The following is a 23,935-nucleotide window of genomic DNA, read 5'->3' as shown; positions in this document are numbered from 1 at the left end:
CAGAAGCCTGTCTCTCTCTCCGGGTCCGTGGGAGCCTGGGTGTGGCTTGCCAGGCTCCTCCCCTGATTGTGGTGGTCATCTACTCAGACCCACAGGTTTGTTTCTGTGCCTCGCTGGGGAGATGAGGGAATTAGGACTCGAGGGGCAAAGCCGGTGACTGTCCGGCATGCACAAGGAATGCGCAACTCTCTAGATAGTTCCTTCGTAACCCAGCTTTTGAATTTTTATGACACAGTCTCAGAAAGTTTCTTGGTGAGAAAACTGCTGGGTGATTTGATAGTTTATTCCTGGGCAATTTGAGAATCAATATCCTTGACTGGCGAGTTTATATGAGATATAATAATAAACTCCATGGAGCTTACTATGTCGTAAAAAAAAAGGGTGGTTGCCACCCTGGAGGGGGCGGCTCAGGGAGCTGTCTGAGATCCTGGAAGCCTTCTTCCTTTTGTGCCAAGTCAAAGGCCTTAGATTACAAAAATGCAAGGCATTTCTCACACAAAATAAAAAGTGGTAATTTAGTATTAGGTGATCCCCCCCCAAATTATCTTTTTACCCATATGCCGATTTGAGGGGACAATGATACTTTCCAGAAAGGGGAGTATGACACAGTGGTTGAGTCCTCCGACTGGCCCGGCCCCTCACTAGGAGGGTCTCTGGGTAGGGAATTTTACCTTACCTGTCCTCAGTTCCTTCTGGACATGATCTAGGGATGACATTCCCTGGGACGGTGGCTTATAATAATTACATGAGAAAAATGTTCATAAAGGACTTACCACACTGTCTGGCAGAGGTGTGAAATAATCATTATCAAACATTTCCAGCCTGAGCACAGGAAAATTTTGAGCTGAGAAAGACCCTGTTTCCACCAATTCCACTGTCATAACTTCAGCGTTGCCACAACATATAGCATTATTTAAATTACTAATTTACTTTTTAGAAATAGGTCAAAAACAGTAGGAAAACCCATTCTAACTTATTGTCAGTTTAAATTGCCAGTGAAACCTTTGGTCCGAGATCTTATTTTCCCTCCCATTTTACCTCACAAAGCAAAGAAAAAAGCCTATTTCATTTGTGTGCAGATTCTCAAAGTCTGTATGGGGCTTTTAGCCTGCCGAGGTCCTGCCCTTCAGAGGGTGTGGCAGGAAAGACGGACCACAGCAAGGCCTCACGCAGTGGCACTGGGCCACTCTGGCCGGCATACAGCCACTCAAATGTGAATGGCTTTCCTCAGTTGAGCAAATCAACCTCACTTTTGTGCCAGAATCCATCTGGTTGTAAAATGAAGCTAAAAAAAGAAAATGCGGCTAAAAAAAGGAATTGTATCTGAATCCTTAGAACAAAAGGCTGACAGGTCTTAAAACAAAAGGCTTTCTCCTCTACATGTATTTGTCTTTTTGTGTCCAAGGTCATATTTTCTTTCTCTCCTCCTAATAGGCCAGTTCCTGAAACAACATACCAATTTTAAGTGGTTGTTGAGCTGGTGGGGCTTCTTAGAGCCAATGGGAAAATGTAGCTATTATTTTCATGATAAAGTCACTGTCCTATGATTCCCAGTGGCTGTAGTTAGAATGCATCTTTCGCTTTGTTTGTAAAAGAAAAGGTGAAATGGTCAAGCAGATCCCCTGCTGTGCAAACGCAGGTTTGGACAGAACTCGCAGAATGCTTAGTGTCCTCTTGCAACCTATCCTAGTCATGGAAAGGCTTCACCTTTTCTGGGAGGATGGGTTTATGAGAACTCAGTTGACTGGGAATTTGAGGATGTCTTTTTTTTTTTGGCTTCTACCTTTAAAAGTCAAGGTAACAAACAAACAAACAAACAAAACAGTCTAGGTAACAGGGTTTTCATGTGGGGAACTGGAATTTCAATTCAAAGCACATTTTTGGGAAAACGTTTCATAATGCTGGGGTATAGACCAGATAGCATAACTGGGTAGCTTAGAACTGGACAGTAACTTATTCTAGGAGTATTTTATGAAAATTTACAGATGGTTTAACTCTCTTGCATCATGTATGAGAGCTAGCACATGTTTAAGAAGAAAGTAACAATGAAGATGTCATTCCTAGTCTGAGCTCTTTCCTCCCCTCACCTGAGGCGGCCCGCACATTTCCTCTTGCTCCCTGTTTCCTGATCGCTGATGACAATACTGTTCCTTATGCGTCTCACAGAAATGCCAGGAAGATACATGAGATGACATCTATGAAATAACCTGATCACTTTAGAATGAAGTACTCTCTCTAAAGCATAAGCTTTAAATACTATAGTCAGGAAATAATTTGCAAATGACCGTGAACCTCTTCAAGCCTTGTTTCAAAACTCACCCCTTCCAAAAAAGCTTTCCCTGGTTGACCTCACCCATTCCAGTCACTTCTTAATACTTTAGCACCATGGCACTACATCCACATCGTACGTTTCACTCTTGACTGATTACATCATAACCTTCTCTGTCCAGCTCCCCACACCGGAAGCCTCGGCACTGTCCTGACTCCTCCCTGTCCCCCACCCCATTTCCAGCAGATGACCCAAGCTGATCAGTTCCATCTCAGAGTCCGTAGACTCTTGGCCCTTCCATGGCACGGCCATCGCCTCCTCTCCTCATCCCCTTTCACCTGGTTGTTTGCATCTCTCTCGCTCCTAGTCTTTCTCACGGTAGCCTGGTCCTCTCCCGTTCCTCCTCCCCTGTGCTTTCCAGAGAGCTTTTAAAAACAGAAATCTGATCCCATCTACTCCCTGCTTAAAACTCTTCAAACGCCTTGGTTTAGCACCTGGGATAGTTCTCACTGGTTGCCAGCCACTCTTCTGGCCTTCTCTGGCCCTCTTGCATAGAGCAGGTCCTCAGTAAATGTCTGCTGAATGCACAGTTGAACTTATTAGTCTGTAGGCATGATCAAGTATCAGCCGCCTGACAAAAACTGCAGTGACGTTAGGCCTTGTGAAAACCTCTGGCTCAAGAAGTCTGCACTCTTAAGGCCAAAAACAGACCAGTGTTGGTCTCCAGGATCATTTATACCATCCAAGTTTTTACAAAAAGATGGATTTTTTGTTTTCCACATTAACAAGTCATTTCTTTGTTAACCGAAAATGATTTTCTTGGTTGAGACGGCTTTGACAAGTCTCTCTCAAGAAAATTCTTCCCTCTTCTTTTACTATCTACAAGCCATAAGATGGTCTAAAGAAAGTCTTGAGTGCCTTGGAGTTGAGGATATCAAAGAAGGCAGGATAAAGTATGTAATTTGTGTACCATCAGATGGACTTGGGAGTGCCCACAGTTTACAGAATCTCTGGGTGAGAAGGGCTCCTGGTTGTTGGAGAGAGGATCTGCCTCTCCCAGCCTGCTTTCTGTAGCTGCTGCTAAGGACAGGAATGAACAGTGACCCACTCGCGGAAAGAAAGGAAAGTGTTTGCATACAAGAAACCTGGAGTCAGAGCAACTTTTACTCAGCCAGCTTCTGTGGCCAGACAACGGAGAAGAAGATTTCCATTCAGTAGAAGCACGAGTAGACCTGCAGGTACAGGCGGGACGCTCTGTCCAATGTCTAGCGAGTTTATCTTTGGAAGCCCTGGGTAACACTCATGCCCTCCCAACCATTTCCAGTCACTCCCAAATGCTGGTTTCAGGAATGGCCTGGTATAAGCGAGTTATGATCAGTGGCAGGCCGTGAGCCACCTGCACGAGCCCCACGGGAGCTGGGGTTGTAAGAAGCTGTACGCATAAGGTCTCCTGTCTGCCTCAAGGGAAAGGCATAGATGGCGCAGGAGGTAAGAGCTTGGTTCTGGGGTCCCAGAGGTCTGTGTTCAAATCCTAATTCCGCTGCTTGCTAGCCCGGGAATCCTGGGGTAAGTCATTGACCCTACAGAGCCTCAGGTCCCTCATTGGTAACATGGGGGGAAGCAGCATCTACACCACAGCATCTTCACCCCAGTACCATATGCCTGGAACACAGTAAGTGGTCAATGAGTAGCAGTTACCGTCATGACTGCCTCTGCACGGTAATCCAAAATACCTTAGACCTATGGTGATGCCAGTTCACCTGCCACCTGGGTCAAATAACTGTGCCACATTCTAAAATTAACATACAGGGAGGGAGCCTGACTGAATCAGAGTGCTGGCCAAATGCTCTGCTGTCCTATTTCCAGCTGATAACTTGGGTTTCCATATTGCTTATAGTTCGATTCCGGGTGTCGTCTCACTCTCAGCATTCTAAAACAGACGCAGGAAGATGGGATTCTCGAAGCCCAGCAGCATGAACAACCACTCGGATATGCCCCCACCCCCACCCCACCCCACCCCACGCTTTGCTGTGAGTTTCCTTGGTGGTTTCGGTGGCCTCACACAAGACTCTTCGCTGAACAAGGGTAAGATTCCCAGACTGGAATAGGTGGCTGGCAGCTTTTCAACCAAATTCCATTTTATGAAGCCTGTGAATTTACTCAGAATTGAGGTGTTGGCTGATTGGGGGCAGGTGAGAGGTGTATGAAATCATAGAGTTCCAAGAGGGAAAAAGAGTAGATTAGACTGAAATTCATCCAAAGGATTTAAAATATGATTTACCTGTGGGCCGGTTCCTGGTTTCAAGTGAAAACCAAAAACAAGTTCAAGGTTCACAATTTTTTCCTCATTTTCTTTAGGTTCATCTACTGAGTCCTAAAACAGAAAAACCCAGCACTATTTATTCCAGACGGGATGCTGTGTTTTTACTTTTCCTTCTCATATAAAAGAGATGGTTTTTCAGCACTAGTGTTTCCATTTTAACCTTCTGATTCCCATTTGGTTATTTTGGATTAAGCTCCAAATTCCAATTACTTAAAGCAAGAAAAATGACACCGTAAGCCTTTGAGAGCATTTCCACATGATTCATCTCACACACCACAAATTGAATGTCACCATCTCACAAGGTTTTACAATGCCTCTTGCACTGTACAGTTTTACCCTAGAAATGCACTTAACACCTGAAGGTACGCTAGGAGATGGAGAGTTTCTTAACACTCAAGATGTCTGGAAGCTATTCCCAGAGAGGGGCTATGTGCCTGCTGGAGCAGATGACAATGAAGGGCCAAGCGGAGGAACAGAATGAACCTCCAGGAGCTCAGAGATGGAAAACCACAGTGAGTGAGTGAGTGAGCGGAGTTCTGTGTATTAACTGCAAATACCTACTAATTGTATAACAAAATGGGCCATCCGCCTTTAGACTATATTCAAAATAATGTGTCAAAGATGCTAACATATCATTCAGACAATACCCCCCCCACCATAACCCGCCCCCCCCAGGGCTAGCGATAATCTAGAGCCCCAGCGTGTGAATTCCTTTAGTGACTTACGTGTGGGACAAAGGTCTCCAGAGACAGGTGGGAGGCCACTGCACTAACCTATAGTGTTAATACTTACCTCCCCTTACCACTAAGGGGTCATGTGTCGTTCTTATCATGAATATGTTGTTAATATTTCAACTTAACAGGAATCAAGCCTGTTCAATTTATGCACATGCTACTCTTCACTCAAAGGGCCTTTTGTTGGACAGATAATGATTAAATTTCCCTTCAAACAACAGTTCCCGACATTGGCAATCTAGGTGTGGATGTGGCAGGTGCATATATCAATAAAATAGCACATTCTCAGTAGAAAAAAAAAAATCTTACCTTAATTAGTGGTGGGAAGTGAAACAAGTTTAGGTAATCGTGGGTTAATTTCTCAATGGCTGACTGTAAAAAAACAAACAAACAAACAGAAAACAAAAAAGAAACACATGACTTTATTAATGATCCGATAGTGCCACAAGAGGATTAAAATTATTGTGCATCTATAAAGGCAATCTTTATTTATGTAGCCCATAAAATATCTTGGGGATGTTATTGTCCACCATCGATGGAGACTAAAAGTGATGGTTCAAAGTATTATAGGTAGTTTGTCATTATTTAATGGAACAGGAAGTTATTTTAAAGATGGGAAATCTCAGACCATTCTTCAATTCTTCAAATCCTGGTAGAGAGTCTACTTGTGACAAGTTCATGTTCTGGTGTATGGAGTGCACTTGTCGCCCTCAGTAACTACGGGAAAAACGACAAAGAACATGAATATATAACCAGAGACTCCTCAAGGCTGAAATCTCGCGGAAGGATTTACTGCATCGTAAGGGCTATTCTCTGGGTGTGTGTCCAGCACTCCTTCCCCCAATGAAGCACAAAGAACTCTTAAAGGAAAGGAGGACAATTTAAATCACGATTTTTTTTTTTTTATACTCATCAGGTATAATCCAGCTCTTCTGTGAACTGAACGTATCACATAGAGAGTAAAAAAAAAAAAGTGCCAATGTGAGAAAAATTAGATGCCTTTTTCAAAGCGAAGTGAAAGCTGTTGACACTTGACAATGTAATGAACACTTAGGGATGTTCAGCCCTGTTCCTTCCACACAGCCCCTCCACGTGAAGGCTTCCGGGCACAGGGAGAAGGATGCTGAGCCGGGCTGAGAGGGACAACTGCGTGGCAAAAGGGTAGGCAGAAGAACCGTTCGCTTTCATGACCCACAATTTAAGGGCTGAGAGTCTCTCTGAGAAAGTACGCAGACCTGACTGTGCTTTCCTTAGTGAAAGAGCAGAGAGTGGCCAGCACAGAGTGAGTGAGTGTGTGTGTGTGTGTGTGTGTGTGTGTGTGTGTGTATAACACGTCTGACAGGTACCAGGGGGTAGTCACCTGGTGTCCTAGCCTCAGAGGCCCAGCTCAAAGCACTATTTAATCCTCATATCTCCATGAGTGGATACCAGAGCACCCAGAGCAAGCTTCCAACATCCCTTCCCTTTAACCTTTCTCTGTCATATAAGCTTATTTGTTAGACATACCCATGACCCCGCTGAGTTTAGTGGAGCGTCACATGTTGGCCGAGCCCCCCATGCATGGCCAGTAACACATCCATGCTTTGGGCATTTAGGCGGACTTCTGCGACTCCCCTCTCTGGAGAGTCTTCATGTCCATATGCCTTCTCATCCTTGAGTTCCACGGCGGTCTGGGGTATCCCCATGGATAACTGGCCTGCTCCTTTAGGAGCTCAAGGCAGACACTCTACTTCACGAGCCAGGTACACTGCCCTGACCCCCTCCTGACTTTTTCTCTATGTGTGTGTTTCTTGGCTTCTCTGCAGCATTAGACTATGCTTCTATAAAGCTTTCGACCTTTGGTGTCTGTGACACCATTCTCTCCTCCTCTTCCTACTTCCTGGGTGGGCATCCCTCTTGTCCTCCTGCCCAGGTTCCTGTGACCTCTCCTTGCCACAGCCTTCCTTCCTGAAGGCACATGGACCATCAGACAGAGACAGCATCCCAGCCTAAGACTATGTGGTCGGGCGTGTACGTGGGCTGTGCTTTCCTTTTTATTTATCAAGGTGAAATTCACTATCATTAAATTAACCATTTTGAAGTGTGCTCCATCAGCAGTGTTTTGTAGCTTCCCTGTGCTGTGCAGTCCTCCCTTCTGTCTAGTTCCAAAATGTCTGGGGACCCTGTGCTCATTCATAGTCACTCCCCATTCCCTCCTCCACCCAGTCCCTGGCAACCACTAGTCGATTTTCCGTCTCGATGAATTTACCTATTTTCTGGATATTTCACATAAATGGAATCCTACAACATGTGACCTTTGGTGACCTTCACCCCACAGGGCAGTTTTGAGGTCATTCATTCCATGTCGCAGTGTGTGTTCACTATGCTCTCCTCCTCGAGCATGCAAACCGATCTCTTCCCCATGGAATCCTTCCTTTCTCTGTTCCCATTTTCATGACACCAGCTAGGCCTTATTATTTTGTGTCATAACCTCTGAACTGGTCTTTCAAAATCCAGCCTCTCCTTTCTAATCTACTCCACAACTTCCAGAAGCAAAGTTTTAAAACATGTCAGATCTCAAAACTTCCAGTACTCCCCAGAGCGGGTCAAATGCCAGACCCCGGGCCGGAAGCCCTGAGCTGTCTCGGGTCTGGCCTTGCCTCCCCCTGGCTTCTGGGGCCTGAGGCCTCCCCTACCAAGTGAGGCTTCCATCAGACAGAGTCCCCTCTTACTCTTTGCATCAGACCTGTTTTTTTCTGTTCCCTTATACTCTCTTCTGTATCTTTCTCTCTTAACTCCTTATTCTGTCTGGATTCTTGTTCTTGCCTTTCCTGTTCCTGTCTACATTTCAAATTCTGCCCTTCTCCAAGATCCAGCTCAAAGGTCCACCCCACTCCAGGTCCAGCCCACTCTCGCCGCCCCCCCCCCCCCCCCCCCCCCCCCCCCCAAGCAGAGGGAGAGAATAGCTCCTTTGCTCCCAACTTTCAAGGCTCTTCTGAGAAGTTGTATGTACATGTTTTCTCTCTTCTCTGGGACGCACAGTCCTTGAGGGCGGATTCTTCTCTGTATGTGCACAGGCCCAGACTTGCAGTGAGTACATGTTCCCAGATTTTGCTGAATAATAATAAGTTTGGCCATCGCTTGCCCTAATGATACCAGCCAGCATGGAGGGGGCACTTTGTCCTAGGCCAGCTCGGATATTTAAATCACTATGGTTTTGTGATGTACAGCTTCCCTACCCGCTTTCCTCGTGACAGCTCCTTAAGGAAATGTTGGGTTCTTTATCAAAGACAGCAGAGGGGAAGGGGATGTGGGAGCATCTTATCTGTCTTCTGCCAAATAGGACAAGATTTACCACATTGCTCTGTTGGAACCCTAAAATTTCTCTGCACCAGAGAAAATAATTTTTTCCTACTGCAGCCCACGTAAGCCAGCTCAGCTTTTCAAGATGGACGTGCCCACAGCCAGAGGTCAAGATTAAATTACTTGTCAGCCATTGCGATGTATGTTTAGGCATGAGGTTTCCTACCCATATCCTAAGGGGGAAAAGATAGTGAGGTTAAGGCTAAGGCATCACCCAGCCAGTGCTGAGGGGCTATGAAGATATTCCTTGTATGGGTCCATGGCCCATGAACAGAGGTAGATGGGTTCTCCTTGGATCTCAGAGGGGATTTCTTTGAAAAGGCCACATTGGTGGCTCTAACTGAAGTAAAGGGAAAAGTAGTTATGTAGGTAGAGACTTGGCGAGATGTGGATTTGGCTAAGAAGCTGCTTTTATTTTTTTTTATTTTTATTTTTAAAAACATTTCCTTCTTTGATTTCTCTTCTTTCCAACCTGTGCCCACTCCTCCATCCACCCACACTGGGATTGAGGAAGTTCAGGGAAAAAACTGATTTTATCCTGAGATCTCTCTTGAAACAGACCTCTGACTAATAACAATGTCCACACAGATGCCAGCAATTATCTGGTTTGAGTAACTAAAGAGCAAGACAAAACAGATCTGGTTGCTAAACTACAAAAAATAATAATAAAGGCAACAGCAACAGGAACAGGTTTAGCTTTGCAACTGTTCAAGACTACGGTGTGAGGGGACATGTTAGGATTTCCTGAGAAATTGAAGGACAAATTTCCCACGTGGTGGTGTCAGGTGCAGGTCAGAATTACAGACGCGGCGAACCGAAGGCCTGTCCCCACGACGTGAGGTGCTATGGTGGCTTCACCTTTGCCCAGTCTGTGGACAGATCCAGTGTCTTTAGGGACTCCCAGTGGGTACCTAGCCCTCCTGGGCTTAAATGAAGTCACATCCTTGTCTGCTGGGTGGAGGGCCGTTCTGCAGGCACCCCACCGCCATGTGTCTAGTCCTGGCACACAGCATTCTCCCATTCTTCCTTTCCACCGGCGGTGCCTTACCCCCGGAACACCCCTTCCCCCCGCATCCCCTTCACCACAGATTCACGCCTGCTTGTCCTTCAGCTCTCCTCCTTAACTTCTCTGCAGCTGACTTCCCTCAGCCAACCTCACGCCTCCTTTGTGGCATTTCCTACAGCTGTCATTTGATCTTTCTTGCATGATTAACACCTACCTATCTTTTCTAGTAGACTGGAGATTTCTGGAGGCCCTGGAGTGATATGTGGGTGTATCTAGGGGACTTCTGCTGTGCCCAGTGTTAAGCCTTTTTTTGCTGTTGGACTATGAGGAGGGGGTAGGGGGTCCCATGGGGACGGCAGCTAGTTACCAGCTGGCGTGTAAGTATTTCAGTACTGCTAGAGCCCGTGCGTTCGTGGGTGTATCCTCAGCCCCTGACACAGGGTCTGCTACGGGGTGGGGGCTCAGTAAGCATCATTGACCAACTGTCCTCCCTCTCTGAGGTACCTTCAGGTGAATGATGTGCCCCTTGGAGACAATGCCCATGTCTTTCAAGTCTTCTTCCTCCAGGAGCAGCAGTCGCTTTCCTGTGATGTTGTTTTCCTTGAACAGGCTTGCATATATGCTCATCTCCGCTGAAGAGTCCCCTGAAGGGATCAGAAGGCAGAACAGCATTAGATGAAGCCCTGTCCAGAGCAAAGTTAACTGCATGAATTAAGAAGGGTAAGTTATTCCACTTGCCTTTTCTGACGAGCTGCTGAACCCAAAAATACTGTGAAAGAGAGGACATACATGGTTTTCAAGATTCACAAGTGCTCAGTGGCAAGCCGTCACAGTAAAACACACTTTCAGTCGATTAAAATAACCAATTTTGTACCGTAATTTTCTGACTCACCCACAAAGGGAGAACGAAAGACATTTGTTTTATGGTTTTAAAACTTTAAGCTTTCAAGGAGGAGAAAGCCCTCCTCGTGGAAGCCTTCGGACACTTAAGGGAATGTTGGTTTTCCTCCTTATTTGGGAAATTTAAAAAAAATTCTTTAAAAAGGCTCTTACTTATAATGATTTTTCTCTTCCCCTGCTGGTGGTCCCTGGGGTTGCCAAGGGGTACTGGTGTACCCGGGAACTGTATGAGGAACAGGGACTGCACAGCAGTGGACAGAAGGACTGGGCAGAATGTGCCCTTTGTTCTAGGCCTGGTCAGGAAGTAGCTGCGTGGCCCAAGACAAGTTACAGCTGGGAGCTTCCTGTGTAGAAAGAAGTTGGACCCAGTGACCCTCAGTCCTTAAATTTCCCTTGGCACGTGTTTACTGGTAGCCTCTCACATAGATGGAAGGGAGGCCAGACCCAGTCCCAGCAATTCTCTGGGGAGTCCTTGACCCTGGGATTTTATTTACACGGCTTGAAAACCATTCGACCTCAGAGCAAAGACTAAAAATAACTGTTAGAGCTTACTGCTTTTTCCCCCCTCTCTCGCTGTGTCTCTCTCTGTCAAATAAGATCTATCTATCTTATCTACCTATCTATATATAAAATAAAAACTTTCTTCTCAAATGAGATGGGCCAGCTTTTCAGCTGGAGATAAAGAGATTCTATCCAGGCCCATGAATAAAGGAGATCCTAAGTTGTTTTTCCTTGTTAAGCAGGGCCGGTGGGAACTTTACAGTCGATGAGGCCCGAGGAATGGAAAGAAGTAGAGGCAAGTGGCGCCAGGTTTTCTCACCCTGTACTATAAGCCAAAGAAGTTAGCTTGTATCAAAAGCAGTTTTACTTCACCAGAATGCCATAGGCAGGAAGGAGAACGCCCCAGTCCAGGAACCAGGTTGAGTTAAGTAAACAGACCTTCCCAAGAGTTTCTGGTAGTGAGCTTGCACGCTGTGGCCTCGGGTCTATTCCCTGGGCCGGGGACTTGCTAAGGCTGGCATTACCGCTGCTTTTCATATGCGGATACCTGAAGCATATACAGGGGACCTGGACGGACATAAGCCCCTGGGGTCTCTGATCAAGAATCCTCTGGACCTTTCACTAAAGAAACAGCGAGATGCAACAGCCTAAGAAGGATTGCCCCTCAGGGTTTCTACCCACATGTAAGGTCTAGAACTTCCTTTGGACTGAAATAATCTGTCCTTGTCCTCTGGCTCCAGCTGCAGAGAATGTCTGGGCGCTCATGGCCATTCCTCCTTGGGAAGGCCAGAGTAAAGATGGACCTGTCACTTCCAAACAGGCCTGAGGTAGGAAGGAAACCCAGTTCAGCAGAATCCCAGCTAGCACTGCCTTTACCAGATCTTTCTCCGCTGTGGTTCAAGTCCATCCCTGGTATTTTAGGAAAACTTAAGATCGATTTTTTTTTTTTTTTTTCACATATGTTCACTTGGTATCCTGGATCACTCCCGTAACGTTGTCATTGGTATTCACGATCGTATTCTGGAATACCTTTCAGAGCAAATAGGGAGGTGGAATCCTCTTGTAAGATTTGAAGAGATACTTGCTTTGCTCTTGAGGCCTTATTTTAAATCATTACTGCATTAAAAATAGAAAAACAAGGAATTTGTCAACTTCTCCTAGTGCGACTTTCCTAAGGCCCAGACCCCTCTGGCTGCATTTGTGACTTGTGGACGAATGTCTGAACCACCTGCCCGGGGCCAAACTAGGCGTTAACAGAAGCCAGCTTACCACGTCGTCTTCAGTCCATGAGCCAATCTCAAAGGAGGGCAGCAGCTGCATGGGAAATATGAATGCAGTGAAAAACAAAAGCAATATTATCCTTGTCCTTTTGGTTTATCCCTTGTCTTCCCATCTTAGCTTTTGGCTGCTGCTCTGGCTGGGTTCCTCCTGCAGGTTACGTTCAATGGGAAGCCCCTTTCCTGACTTTATGGGGAATTTCGCAGTGCTTCAAGCATCGTGCCCACAGAAGCCAACCGCGGGCACCAGCTTCTTCTCTGTAACAACTCCTTGCCCTTGGTGAGCTGTGGCAGTGGGACCGTAGATCTTGAGAGTGTCCTCTCTTGGTACTTGGCACACACACCTCCCGCAACAGGCCTTGGCAGTTAAGGAGTTTCTGACGTTTGCCAGATACCAGAGCCTCCTTTGAAACTCCTAGTCAACATGGGGATCATATGATCATTAAGGAAAATTCCAAAGCAACCAACCCCTTGGTGATCAGATGACTTGCATGCTTCTTCTTACAGGAGAATTTCTAAGTGGTTAAGCAAATGACTTGCATTAACCAAATATTAGGACCCATGGATGAAAAAGGACAAGTGAGATGGGACTCTGTCCCAAGAAACCCAGGGTGCAGAGTTTGCTGTAATGAAAACTCAACTAACCTCCCTGTTAAGTGTAGACACGAAAGGCATCTCTGCAAAAGAACTTTAGCCTGCATCATTTTCAAAGCTAGAGAGCTTCTTGCTTGAATAGATGCCCATGACCACAGCCTAAATGAGACATGCCTACATGATCTGAAAAAAACTGGTGTGTCCTGTGTCTTGCATGAAAAAATCTGCCACAGCCATTAGCCTTAACTAACTTACCTTACCAGAATGGTTGGATTTCTCATAACATGGCAGTGTCTTGCAACCTTTGTTAAAATATTTTTTTGTGAATGAGTTGAAAAAAGTTGCATTTGGTTGCTTTTACTATTACTCTAAAAATCAGAGGGTGGGTGAGTTAATCCTTCTAATCTGCAAATATTTTGAACTCACATGCTCTAATCCCAGCTAGGAACAGTATGCCCCTCCCTTCCAGCAGCTTTTAATTTAATGGGGGTGAAACAAATATGGATTATAGATGGAGGAGTTCAAGGCTGCCTTCGTGCCGGTTCACTTGGTGCCTGGCAGTGCCTGCCATACGATCCTGGGTACATTTTTGTTGAACCATGTTGCTGAATGAATACGACTGCGAGGTACAGTAACTAAAATGCTCAATTCTCTGGTACAGAATTCAGTGCCTGTGGATTTTCCAGGGAAAAGCGAGGGTTTCACAGACTAAGGTGGGGGGAACGGAAGGCAGGGTGGGTTGAGCTGGGTACTACAGGGCAAGGAACAGAGAAGTTACTCTGGGTGAGGAGAAGCAAGAAGTCGAAACAGTGGTGTAGGGGACAGGAAGGGAGGAAGGAAGGTGGGCACATTTGCCTTACCGGAGCACTGGATGTGATGGAGGATAAAGGAAAATACTTAACAGCTTTGCTTAAAATGCTTAAAATTCTCTCTGGCAGTGGTCAAAATCTCTAGGGAGCTAAGTAGATTATAGAAAAAAAAAAAGAAAAAAGAAAAAGAACCCAAACCCGAAAGTTATAATATATTTGAATGCGTAGGGTTTGAATATTACGCTAAGTGGCAAGCATAGAAATCACTGCTATTCTGTATGTACCCAGGTGCCCTCGCTCCCTCAGGATTGCCCCTCTCCTCCTCTGAAATACTTGACATATGTTGGAATCGTCACAGGCACTCACCTGCTTCAAGGATGCAGAAAGGAAAATGACTTGAAGAAAATCTAAAACTGAATTTGATCACAGAAAATATATGACAGGTCTTACATCTTCACAGGGCAGCTGAATACAGCTGCAGAAACGTGTCATTCCCTTTGCCTATCACGGAAACCGATGTGAAATAAGGAACTTCTCCGAAGAGTTCGAGGACCAACAGACTGAGTTACAGAACTATTTCCCTGCATCAAGGTTAGCCGCTCTGGGGAGTGGGGGGATGTGTCGTGTTTTGTTTGTATACAGTCCCTGAATGGTGTGCTAAACAAAATAGGTAAATAAGTATTTCTTAAATAAAAGTTGTATGTCACTACTAATCAAAACTAATATATTTGGTTTTAGGGTCCAAAGGAGAAGGGAAGAGTTCTGAGAGTGGCTGAAGATGACTCCAAGAGGGAAAGGCATAGATTCGGTTTGCTAACCCCTCCGGCAGGACTCCTGCCCCAGGCTGGCAGAAATCAGTGAGGGGAAGGCAGGAGCCAGGCACTGCTTCAAGACGGTTTGAATTTGGGAAAACCGGGGGTAAGAGTTAATGATCTCCAGCCACATCGTGGTTTACCATTTCCTTTATGCTCTCTGTACCTTCTTAGCATGTGTCTGCTGTAGGGTGAGCTTTAAGATTTTCATTCTTTGGGGATTTAAAAAAAAAAAAAAAACACCTCGTGACTGTCCCGTCACTCGACCGATTCGTTACTTACACCCAACTGATTTCAGGAGAGAAAATCTCATATTTGTGTGCATGTGTGTGACAGTGATGCCTTCCAAGGATGTTAGGAATCCAATCTAACAAAGATCGGATATACACAGCAACACATAACAAAGGGATTTACTGTCAAAACGTTTATTGCAAAATGGAGTCTTAAAACAAAGAAAAGCAGAGAAAAGTTCACATCAAAATGAAATGTATGACACCAACTTAGATTTCCGAATACATTGTGGACTCCGTGCTGGAATATCAAATTCCAACTACGAAATCGATATCTGAGTCGTCTTACCACACATGAGTGAAACGGAATCTTCCATACAAACATTATACACGATATTTGGCATAGGATTTGCTCAGAATAACATTGTAATTGAATAGTTGAGGAAAAAAGGTTTTGTTAAAAAAAAAAAAAAGTGATGCCATCCTCTATTCAAAGCGCACACTCAGTATAAATATTTTCTATTATTTAGTACAAAATTTGTTCAAAGAGTGCAAAAGCAGTTTGTGCAGTGTACTGTACCTGACGTTAAAAGATAAACTATTCTGCACATTATATAAAATAATTAAGGTAGGTGCTGAAAATGCTAGTTGTAAAGTCAGTAATCACATGCCCAAAAGCTCCCCGCCCCTCCTCAGGTCACAGAATGCAATTCGGCTGAGCCCGAGGGGAACCCTGCTAGCTCTCGGCTTCCCTGGTGCACACTCGTTTTCCATGGCAGAAATGCTACTATTTGCAGGCTATGCCACAATCTAGAGAACAGACCAGATTCTTCTCTCTGGCCAGGCTTAAAGCCAGAACAGGTAAACAGCCTGACTCCAAAGCCGCAAAAGGTGCCTGATTATAGAAAAATGATGCCCTATTACGAACGTGGTGTGGTGAGACACTGCTGGTTGTTAACAGGCCCGCAACGAGTCTAGTGTTAGCAAAAACCCAAAAAAGTATCAATGTTGAACTCCGAATAGCTTTTCTAATGAGCTTGTACGAAACGCTCCCTACTCCAGAGAGCGCGCCGAGGACTGAAGTTCTGTACATCCCAGAGAAGTCACGCCAGCTCTCTGCCGCACCTCGCCTCCCATTCCTTGACTTTAATGGGGATCCGTTTTGAATAGCTCAGCGGTTGCTTAGGTCTAACAAATCTGCTGCCTGTTAGAAATCACTGGCTGAACGCTGGCCCTCAGCCTTTCCGGAGCATCCCAAACAAGGGTACTCTATGCCTTCAACCCCTTCCCCTGGGTTAAGTATAAAATATTAAAATGTGATTTTCCTTCAACAGAAGGCCCTTTTAAATTAACCTGACTGCTCTGCAGGACTGAAGCTTCCTCAGGGATGTGTTTCTGTTTTATTTATTTTGGGTTAGTGTGATAGAGGAGAGTGAGCCCCTCCCCTAGGTACATTTTGCTGTTTTATGACGTTTCCACCAGGGGAAAGAAACCATTTTTCCACAAGTGGGGATTTAAGATAAATGTCGCCAACCTATATAATTCAGATTGTACAGTAGCTGTCATTTTGAAACTGCGTCTTTTGAGTCGAGCAAGTTTGTTTAGGGGCAGGGTGGGGGGGGGATGAGTTGGAGAACTGAAACTGTCAGGGTTAGCAAGTTTCTCAGTGGGGGGAGGGGCACTGCTGTTGGTACTGTGGGTGGAGCTGCCCAGGGGTGCTGGGCACTCAACCGCACCCCTGGTCCCTGTGAGGACCCAAACTCTGCCCCAGCACTTGCAAACACCATTAGGGGTCCCAGATGAGAGTGGCTGGCAGGATGTTCTCAAATTCTGTATGATCGGCTTTCTGAATACAGAAAAAAAGACTAATTATATTCTCAGTTGTAGGACTCTGACGATATTACCACAGAGTTTCAATTATTATTTTGAATCTCTCAATTTCTTAGGGTTTCTTTATTCTCTTTATAAATGTACGTTCTTGTAAGTCAGGTAATTGGAAATACATCCAGCAGCAAGAATTTGCCATTTCAAAAACTGATCTGAAAAGTGAATTAGAGGCAGCACAATTAACATCGTCTTTAGAAATTCTATGTAATAAACAGTTCTTTTAAGAAGTGATAAAACTAATAATAGAGTCTAAAGATCTTCTAAATCATCTTTACAGATAGAGTGAGACCACTTTTAAATTCTGTTTATATGATTCAGATTTTAGGGATGTTCAAACCCACAGAAAGACACTGATTTGGAACAAGAGAGTAAAATAATGCCATGTGGTAGTTACAGTAGAATTCCAAGTGGAGAACAATTTTAAGCTTCTCACTGAAGCTTTCAATTCTGCTGTATCCTAAACCAATGAGGTTTCTTTTTGGTAGAGTACTGAGCTACAGCCATCCTGGGGGATACTGGTGAGGAAAGTGACAGCACTTGAGAGATTTTACTCTCAAGTTTTTACTTCAAGGTTTTACTGTGAGTAAGTATTGAAAATTAAGTATTGAAAATTCGTGGCATTTCGGTACTTCTGAAGAAGTATTTGTTATAGTCTTCTTTCATCTCAATTTTTTTATTGTTAAAAAAATTTTTTTATTGGGAACTATTACCTCATTAATGGTAAAACCTTAGTCTGAGTATAGCGTCCTATTACCTTTCTCTTTTGCCCTAATTGGCTACTTTCATGAAGGCACCGAAATTTTATGTGTAATTATAATAGGCTTATATGTAAATGAAGAAAAATGTCAGTTTCCTTCTATTCCTATCTATTTATGTGTTCTAATTTTGTTGACGATGATTCTTAACTGAGAGGGTTTACATTCTTACGTGAAGTGCACAGATCCCAAAATTCACAGAGATCCTCTTACCAGTGCAGCCTTCTCTGCCCACACTGTCCACTCCGTGGCACTCCCCCATGTGTCATCCTCTTTCCCCGCTCCCCTTCTCAGCATGCACTTGTCAACCGTTTAGGTACTAATAAGGCATTTGTTTTGTTTATGTCAGGCTCTGCGGACATGGATGTCCTGTAGTGCAAGCATGGCCCCCTTGCTGTGCCCTGGAACTTGTTCCAGGCACAGACAGGGGCCTCAGTGAGTATCCGTGGAACAGATGACTTTCTCTTTACCCCAAAAGATGGGCAAGAGGCTTTTAAACTGCTTCCTCTTTGGTTCTCTCCTTCAGGTTGCTGGACCACAGTGACTCCGATGTGCCCTGAAGTCAAGAGTTGAAAACCAGCCCTCTGCCCTGCTTCCAGAGGTTCTGTTTGAGGGCCTCAGCTTGAGGGAGGGAGCACTGCTCTGCTGAGCATAGCCAGGATGCCTTTACGTGTTCGTGCCTGGGCACCGCCAGCACCGCTCGTGGTGCTACCATGTAGGCTCCTAGGGCACCCATCTTCTAGGGGAAAGGTCTGCCTATCCGTTGTTTTTACCTAGTCTGTGGGTGGTGGAAGAGTCTGCCGATTCCTCAGCTGCGTAGTCTTCAAAGAGCAACATATTAAATTTGTTTATATGGTTTACATTCTAGGAGTGTTCTCTTCTACCTTTCCTGCAAGCCATTCACTTTAACTTCCATTTCCTGTGACTCAACAAGCATGACTTGAGATTGATGTTTAGTTCTCCAGGTTACTGTAACTACTTATTTTTTTTTAGCAACTTTTCGCTGGCTAACACTGACTGACCACTTGCTATGGGCCTGGTACTGTGTTCATAAAACACACACACTGTGTTACATACATTATTTCACTTAATCCTCACAACAGTCCTTTGAAGTGGGTCCTGTTATTATTCCCATGTCAAAAATGAACAGACACACAGAGGCTAAATAATTTTTAACAGATTGCACAGCCGTTTTAAATCCTAATTTGACTCCAGATTCTTCTCTTTATCACTCTGGTATATAGGCTATGCTACATTTCACACCCAGAACATTTTAATGGTTATTTTTCTCCAAACAAAGCTGGCACAGCGTACTGATCATTCTGTGATATTTTTCAGCTGTTAATAGGGATTAGAAGCATGTCATGTTTCAAATTTTGAGAAGCTTTTTATGACTGAATATACTTGGAAATAGTATTAGTAATATCTGTGATGATATACTTTCTTAAATTTCCCATAAAAAGAACCATCAGAAGTATTTTAGTGTAATAGTCAAATGAATGGCACTTTTTTCCAATACAGGCTGAAAAAAAGTTTTTGTGCCTTGGCCTTTCTGTGTGTGTGTGTGTGTGTGTACACACACACACACACACACACAGTGTTTTGTAGTTTTTTTTTTAATCAGTGTTTTATAGTTTAAACAAACTTTGACAAATATAACATTCTGAGACTATTACTCTGGCGAACTAGGTTTTCGGAGAGACACCTACATTTACTTCTGTTTAACACTGGCATGGCTGAGTCAGGGTTAAAAGAAAAAAAAAAAAAGACCACTCTGGAAGGCTGGATTTGATATAAAAAGGACCCTTCATCCTATACTTCTGACTCAGTAAGTATAACTTATCCTTGCCATTGCTTTCATAATCTTTAGTTCCCTCTTTAAAACCTCTCTACATATATCTAGAACCCACGATGCTCCTTTCCCACTGGGGGTGCAGAGCGGGTCTGTGTCCCCACTTGATATCAGCTTGCAAGCAGCCCTTTAAGACCATCTCTTTCTCCTTTTAGAAACTAAGCCTCAGATGACAGTGTTGTTCAGAAGCTTCCAGGGCTAGCACTGGTATGAAAGCCTGCAACATCTGCTGTTGGCTTCAAATGAGAGTATTTCTTCTTCTAGTGTATTACTGAGAACATTTCTCAGGTTTTACTGTGAGTAGTTGTGCCATTAAGTATTGAAAATTCGTGGCATTTCGGTATTTCTGAAGAAGTATTTGTTATAGTCTTCTTTCATCTCAATTTTTTTAATTGTTAGATTTTGTAGTCATTATCAATTATTTCTGACAGTGCAGTGTATTGCCATAAGAAAAAAAATGTAGTGTGTTACAGGAAAATCAGTGTCAGAGAAGAATTAGGAGGTAAGAGTGCTTTTTCAAAATGTAAGTCTTCTTAAGCAATTAAATAAATGAAATCAAATCAAATACAAACATTAAAGTATTTGTTTAAAAAAAAGCTACAATGTAATTAGTTAAAACTACTATATTGTAATAAAATCACAGATTTCTATAATCAGGCACCACATTTGCTGACTCATTAAATATACCTTTCTGCTTTAATTCCCCCACTAACCCCCCATTTTTCTGTAAGCAGGGGAAAAAAAAAAAAGTAAAATCATTCAAGAAATGACTGTCATAGAAATGTGATTGGCCTAAAAATTCAGTGCTCAGTTTTCTACTTCCTTACTGGTTTTTGTACAGGCTGAGATAGCAAGTTTCTTTCATTTTCCCACACATTTTCCATTTTATTATTTTGCTTTCTGCTTTCATTCACTATTATTATCCATGTCATTATCCTCATCACCGTCATCATCATCATCATCGTCACCTTCTGACAAGTCAAAATCACTGAACCCCAGGGCCATGTTGACCTTCTTCCCCCTTCTCTTAGATGTGGTTTTGGAAGAATTCTGCTTGGCTTGCATGTTTATCTGCATCCCAGAATGCAGCACAGCTCCTGCTTTGTTCATTGAGAAGATATCCCCAAAGCCCATCAGCATCATGGCCTGCAGACTTTGGTTCATGCCATGGCCCTCCCCGTTACTTGCTGCTGTGATCTGACATGACATCTCTGCACTGTTTGACTCCTCTGTCTTAGATTCAAAGTAAGACTCCTCAGACATTCTTGCAGCAAGAGGCAAGAGAAGCTATCATGAGGGAAGAAAGGACAGAAGTAAAAAGAGAAATTAGGACCAATTTAAATAAAGCAAACAGATACCACAAAATTAGTGGGTGCTGCACAGAAGGTAAATGATTAGTGAAACAAATGAATGTAGGGAATTACTAGAGAATTTATTTAATGACACGTTTGGCTTCAGCGTATTTGCCGTAATTTATAAATGACAGAGTAAATCACAACCAAAAGTTTGCAAAGCATCACAACAGGCCAAATTTCACATGGGAAGGAAGTTCCGAGTTTTAAGCTCTCATTTCACTTGAAAGTAGTTTTGAGGACTGCGCTTAATTTTTCCCAATTTCACTTTCACGGAGACATTTAGCTAACTATTAAATTAAAAAAGAAATTAAGTAGAGATTAAATCTCAAGTAAAAAAAAAAAAAATCAAGAAACCTTGTACCAAAGAATAAAGCTTAGAGGAAGTAGGAGAACAGTTCGGTAGTCAATACCCTTCTACGGAAATCTAGGCCATTAATCTCCCTTTTTATCTAGATTACTATCTGAATCTAAACTAAAAACAAGTCTAGAATTCACTGGTTTCCATTATAATTTATTACAGCCAGATGTAATACTGGTTATTCAACTTATGACATAGTTCATTTGTGAACAAATTCTAGATGTCTCTAATACTTAAGTATAAATAAGTATGTAAATACAGATGACAACTGGGAGGAGAGGAAATTAGTATTAATTTAAACTGTTACCTTTTGCTTTATTCTCTAAGCGTCCTTTTAGCAGAATTTGTTTTCTAGGAATTGCCCCTCTCACATCTATTTTCTACCTTATATAATTATTTTGGACAGCTAACCTGTTCCCATAAGTGTTGATCATATTTCAGAGCTAGAACTGGCATGATCTAAAAAGGGTTACTACCTCTTCTTTTGAGGAATAAGCAATTGAGGCTTATATTTTTGGTGTTGCTTAAATATTGGTAACTTTATGATAAAAAATGTACAAGTAACATATGGGGTAAGTAACCGTAACATCCTGGATGTAAGTACACATTTTAAGGCCAATTTCCTAATTTTTAAACTGGAGTTTTCAGGGGGGGGGGGTTGTTTTTGTTTTTGTTTTTTGAAGTGATCTCTACACCGACTGTGGGGCTTGAACTCATGACACCGAGATCAAGAGTGGCATCCTCCTCCAACTGCGCCAACCAGGCGCCCCCTGGAGTTGAGCTTTTAAAAAAAGTTATCTTACTCTATTAGGAAAAGATTGCCAGAGTTGTTAGCTCATGAAGAATTTCACATGCTTCAGCTAAAAAGTACCAGTTATATGGAAGAAAAGAATTGCTTTAGCTCCTTTAACACCGGAAACAGGATATTACTTTCCTTGCAGTCAAACTTCCCAGCTTTTCAGATTTGTTTTCAATTGTTAGATTTTCTTAGGGAGCACTTTCTTCCTGATTTATTTTATTATTTCATGGGTCCTTCCTCACATTATGTTAAGTTCTCAACACAGATGTCTCTCAAATAAGTTTTTATTTTGAATAGCAATAAAATTTCTACATCAAGCTATAACAATCATTAAAAAAAACCACTGTCCGAAATTTTGTAGGGAGAATTCATCTGCCCAGATGATTTCAACTAGTTTTTTAATTTCAGGAAGGAAAACAGCATCCTTCCTTGAAATAAATCCAATAATTCCATCTTTTATGAAGTTACATAAATGTTAAACTTTCATAATTAAGATGAGGCTACATATATACAGGAAGACTAAGCCTCCAGCTACTTCCTTTTAAAAAGGCTTATTTTATCTTTCTCTCAGAAACCTCATTTAAAGTCAACTAGAAACTGATGTAAGGATGAAAGAAAATACCTACTTAGAAAACACCTGAGCACAAACTTTCTTTCCTTCAGAAATACCAGCTCTAAGCAGAAGAGACATTAAAAGCAAATACTGTAAGAAAGAAAACTTAGCCCTCAAAGGTTAAAAAAAAAAAGTGGGGAAGAAAATCTCTGAGATCATGCTTCATGCTGTCCATTGTTAGATGGTAGCCTTCGAAGCAGTTCCTTTACAGAAAGTTTTCTGGAGTTAAAATGCAAGCATACAACCTACTGAGCACTCCTAGGGTCTCATTATTTATTACACAACTATGTTACTAAGAGCAATAGTGTGTGCAAGGCAGCCCATGATTTCTTAGCAAAACTAATGCCAATAAACCAAAGAAAGATTCTAAGGCAGACTGTAATAGGTAGTTTAGAGTATTTTTCTGACAATGCTACATTTAGAAGGAGTCAAGACATGCAGTGCTTTAGAGCTTAAGATTTCAATGTACTTAAAAAAAAAAAAAAACACCTCTGAGCCTTGAGAAGACCACCACAGTCCTGCCTCTCCTCAGCTGGGGAAGAAACTTGGGGGAGAAGCCGTGCTCCTCACAGACCCTGAGGGCGATGCTTTCTGAGTCCGCCAGTTGGGACCAATTCAACCAGAACAGGAGACTTCCTTCCACTTCCTTCTTGAGAGGCAAGTTAAATTCACTGAACTTATAAATTGTGATACCTTTTAATGTCCCATGGCAGTTTTGTGTAGCAATTCAGTCCTTACTTTGGAAATCCCTGCACAGCCAAAGTCATTTTGGGAAAAAGTTAAATCTGATAATAAACAGTTAACTTCACTGTGTTTTCGTTTTGTGGATATCAGGTTGCTTCTCCACATGAATTGGAAAAGGAGGCAAAACTATTTTATTCTTTAGACACTGGAAAATACTTTGCAACTGGGCACTGGCTGCTTAATGAAGATTAAGGCTTTTAAAAATAGGAAAGCTTTTTAAAGATCACCAAGTGAAGGGCATTTAAGTATCTTTTTTGTGTGACTGCCACAGCAACTATCAAAAATGAATTTAAAATACATAACAAGTTTACCTCTAATCTCACCATTACTTGTGATTTGAAAGTGGACAAAACTCCCCATTAAAAACCCTGAAAAAACCAATGATAAACTTAATTCCTAAAATGATAAATCATTCAAAATAGGGAAGAATCCTAAAAATTTGATTAGACTTTAATATATCATGGCAAGATGTAGGCACAAGCTCAATATATACCTAGTGAATTCCTTAAAAAGAATTTTTATTTTCCTCTCAGCAGAAGACTTGGAAGAAAACCAAGGTATTTCCTAAGTGTAGTAAATACTGGAGGCTTGTCTCAAGGGAAGTCTTTTTCCAATCTTTTGCTGCCATGATTAGAACACTAAATCAAGCAAGGAATATTAATGCTTGTCACTTATATGTCACTAAATTTGCTTTTTTTTAGGAGGAAGATTTGGTTAAGTTCTGCCACATCAAAACTCTTAGACAGCTAGCTGCCTCAGCGTTATGTTTATTAAT

The 23,935-nt window shown here is 42.8% G+C and overlaps 1 protein-coding gene across 3 annotated transcripts in view; it reads right to left on the bottom strand.

Annotated features, from left to right (window-relative positions):
* Positions 1-23,935, bottom strand: part of MAP3K20 (mitogen-activated protein kinase kinase kinase 20) — a 178,905-nt gene that overhangs the window by 22,078 nt on the left and 132,892 nt on the right. For 2 of the 3 annotated variants that reach the window (XM_059394178.1, XM_059394177.1), the window contains exons 12-16: positions 12,345-12,389; positions 10,413-10,443; positions 10,179-10,318; positions 5,636-5,698; positions 4,551-4,643 (exon numbers count right to left, since the gene is read on the bottom strand). In XM_059394178.1, the coding sequence (XP_059250161.1) occupies positions 4,551-4,643; positions 5,636-5,698; positions 10,179-10,318; positions 10,413-10,443; positions 12,345-12,389 (372 nt within the window). Of the gene's footprint in view, positions 1-4,550; positions 4,644-5,635; positions 5,699-10,178; positions 10,319-10,412; positions 10,444-12,344; positions 12,390-14,976; positions 20,579-23,935 lie in introns of those variants that run through there. The other variant, XM_059394179.1, reaches the window with a different exon arrangement.

This window comes from Mustela nigripes, chromosome 3, assembly GCF_022355385.1.
Source record: "Mustela nigripes isolate SB6536 chromosome 3, MUSNIG.SB6536, whole genome shotgun sequence".
In the NCBI taxonomy this organism is placed as follows: Eukaryota; Metazoa; Chordata; class Mammalia; order Carnivora; family Mustelidae; genus Mustela; species Mustela nigripes.
Note: the sequence above shows the minus strand (reverse complement) of the source record. Positions and strands in the feature narration are given on the sequence as shown.